This window comes from Pteronotus mesoamericanus, unplaced genomic scaffold (assembly GCF_021234165.1).
Source record: "Pteronotus mesoamericanus isolate MK-2021 breed Mesoamerican mustached bat unplaced genomic scaffold, CSHL_Meso_final contig_20, whole genome shotgun sequence".
Lineage (NCBI taxonomy): Eukaryota > Metazoa > Chordata > Mammalia > Chiroptera > Mormoopidae > Pteronotus > Pteronotus mesoamericanus.
In genome coordinates this window covers 49,165,516-49,168,868 of record NW_026555085.1, presented here as the reverse complement: position 1 = coordinate 49,168,868, position 3,353 = coordinate 49,165,516, and the positions used below count along the sequence as shown (strand labels likewise).

The 3,353-nt window shown below is 44.9% G+C and overlaps 1 protein-coding gene across 1 annotated transcript; it reads left to right on the top strand.

Annotated features, from left to right (window-relative positions):
• Positions 1-660: 660 nt before the first annotated feature.
• On the top strand, positions 661-1,149 carry LOC129067144 (ferritin light chain-like). Its single transcript, XM_054568865.1, has one exon. It carries the CDS (start codon positions 661-663, stop codon positions 1,147-1,149), a length of 489 nt encoding a protein of 162 aa, XP_054424840.1.
• The last annotated feature ends 2,204 nt before the right edge of the window (positions 1,150-3,353 follow it).

Genomic DNA, 3,353 nt, shown 5'->3' with positions numbered 1-3,353 from the left:
TCTCTTTGTCTACCTTTCTTTGTTTTTTGAGCAGCAGGCAGGCCCTGGTTCTTCCTCCTGTTTATTCATATATGTTCCTCTCTATAGACCAATATATGAAGTATTAAAAGTACTCATAGTGCTTATTATGCTCTAAGATTTTTCTGTGAGGGTTTCAACATCTCTGTAGTGTAATTTAATAATCTGTAAAATGGGGATAATAAAAGTATTTATCTCATATATGGCCATTGCAAAGATTTCATTCATTAATCCATAAAATGTCTAGAATAGTGTCTGATACATAATAAACCAAAGTAAATTTTGGGAGGTATTATTATTGTTGCTCTCTCATTCAATAACTAACCATTGAACGCTTACCCTCTGCCAGGAATTACCTTAATGGGACTCCTGGTCACATGGGGAAAATGACAAACTAACCAATACGTAAATAAATACTATCAGATTTTGATAAATGCTATGCCATCAATCTCAAGTAGGCAGTCCAAGAATGTCCTGGGTGGTCCTGGAATCAGTCTCTTGCTTCAACAGGGTTTGGACGGAACAGACCCGGGGACACCCCTTCTTTCCAACCACACTCCAGTCTCTTTTCTAGTCACTGCCTTTGGAACCACCCCAGCCAGCCCTCTTTTTTTGACCTTAATTCTTCATTGCCAAATAGCTATGAGCTCCCAAATTTGTCAGAATTATTCCACCAAAGTGGAGGCTGTCGTTTACCTGGCCCACCTGCATCTGCAAGCCTCCTACACCTACCTCTCTCTGGGCTTCTATTTCAACTCTGACGATGTGGCTGTACAGGGCATGGACCACTTTTTCGGAGAGTTGGCCGAGGACAAGCGTGAGGGCGCTGAGTGTCTCTTCAAGCTGCAAAACCAGCGCCGTGGCTGCCTTCTCTTCCAGGACTTGGTGAAGCCTTCCCAAGATGAGTGGGGTAAAACTCAGGATGCCGTGGAAACCGCCTTGGCCTTGGAAAAGAACCTGAACCAGGCCCTTTTGGATCTGCATGCCCTGGGTTCTGCCCGCACAGACCCTCATCTGTGTGACTTCCTGGAGAACCACTTCCTGGAAGAGGAGGTGAAACTCATCAAGAAGATGGGCGGCTACCTGACTAACATCCACAGGCTGGCCGGCCCCCAGGCTGCGATGGGCTAGTATCTCTTTGAAATGCTCGCCCTCGAACATGACTAGGAAGCCTTTGGAGCCCAGAGGCCTTCGAGGGGCCCTTCTGCATTTCCCTGGTATCTGGCTTTATCTGAGCCTCTCCCTAAAACCACAAGACACCTTTTTAACCACCCTGGAACCCTCTATCATGCATTGAACCAAATGGAAACACTAAAGGTTTTGCAGGAAAAAAGAAAAGATGATGTGATATATAGTGATGAGGTAGCTATTTTATTGGGTGACCTTTATGGAAGTGACCCTAGTTCTGGGGGGCGGGGGGAGAGGTAGCCATGCAAGGCCCAGGTGAATTTTGAGAAACGAGCAGAAGGAATGGGTGGGGCAAAGCCCCTAAGGTGGGCATGAGTTTGGTGACTTCACGGAACTATCAGAAATCTCACAGGATTCAGGGTAGTGGGTAAGAGGGCAAGTTGCACAAAATGAGGTCAACTAAGGACCTAGGGAGACCAATTCACATTGGACTTTATAAGCCACTGAAGCTTTGACAGATTAAGCAAGCTGTATGCCATTTGCAGAAAGAACATAAGAAAAGCTAGACTCAAGGACACCTGTAACCCAGGGCCTCAGGAACCTCTCTCTTTCTCTCCCCAGAGTTTGATTCCCCATTATTCTGCATCTTATCTTCATTCTCTCCCTTCACTCTATTGTGCTCTGAAAATGACATTTCAAGGAAGATTCTACTTGGCCCTGCTTGGGCTTCAAGTTCATTACTGACGCAACCACCACTGTGGGTTACACATCTATCCCTGTATCCAAGGGAATGACAGCTCCCACTAGCATCACAAGGTTTGAAGGAGTTTTCCAGAGGAAGTAAGGTGCCAAAATGAAGCAATATATTTCCTCTACAGTCAAAAGGGAAGTTCCTCCTGGGAAGCAAGTGTGCAGGCATATGGGTTTCGTTTGCCCCTTGGGCTGCAAAGAGGGGCTCAGTGGGGGTTGGGGGGATGGGAGTGTGGGACACTGTCTAGCTCTGGGGGAGTTCTCTGGCCAGCCCATTCTTTCATCTCAGTCTGAGCTGGTTTCATACAACTTTGTGACAACGTATCTTAAGTAATTTTCATTCTTATATTTACATTTTGTGAAGTGTCTCCGTAAATAGGTGTTATTATTTTATTGGCAGTTCAGAGACGTGGGACTTTCTCAGACATAGCCATGGTGCATTTTTCGCCTGCCCTTCTCACCCCGCAGCCTCAGGATGTGAATGTGGGGAAGGCGGTCAGGGCCGGCGTGCTGCTGAGCCGCTGCCGAGCCGCTGCCAAGCGACTGGGCCTTCCTTTCCCCGGTCAGTGCCTATGGGCTTTACAGAAGCTGCTCTAAACTTAAAGGTGCCTCTGACTGCAAACAGGTACCAAAATATAAACTGTGCATTCTCTTTTCCTAGGAATTTACCATTGGGCAAGTCAGTGAAAGTCTATGTGCAAAAATGTTGTTTATAGTGAGAAATAATTTGGAACAAAAAAGGAATGGGACATTTGGAGTAGGGAGTCTGTGTAATGTGTTGTCTGCCATGAAAGGAAGGTAATCCATTTATGCTTTCAGTAAGTATTTATCCCCTACCTCCAGAGTACCTGCTGGAGTATTTTCTTACAGCACAAAAATCCCCCTCCTTTAAAGTCTCCCTCTCTCCCCCAGTCCATAGAGATAGGTCACCTACAGCTATCCAGTTATTCATTCATTCAACAAAGATATATTGTGTGGCTCTGACTGTTGCAGATGATAGATACACGAAGAAACCACAGCTCTGGCATATTACTACTCAGTAGAGAGCTGCTGCGAACATGTTAAGATGAGCCTTTCATTGGCCATCTGTGAGACCTATTCCATGTGTACCTCGGGGCGGAATTGCTGGGCCTAGGGCATGCCTGTGTTCAGCTTCCATGTATACCAGAGTGGTGCTGGTGGATAGAAATACAGTGCAAGCTAGGAACGTAACTTTACATTTTTAGCAGTTACATTAACAAAGTAAAAAGTCACAGATGAATATAATTTCAATGGCATATTTCATTCAACTCAATATATCCAAAATATTCTCATTTTGACACATAGGGTTACTGTTTAAAAAAAATTGAGATGCTTTATATCCTGTTTTTCAAAAATGTAACATATGTATAGCATATCTCAACATAGAGCAGCCACATTTCAAACACACATGCAGTTAGTGGCTATTAGACAGCGCA

Coding starts and splice junctions, on each gene's coding strand:
- LOC129067144 (XM_054568865.1), top strand. CDS start 661: ATGAGCTCCCAAATTTGTCAGAATTATTCCACCAAAGTGGAGGCTGTC.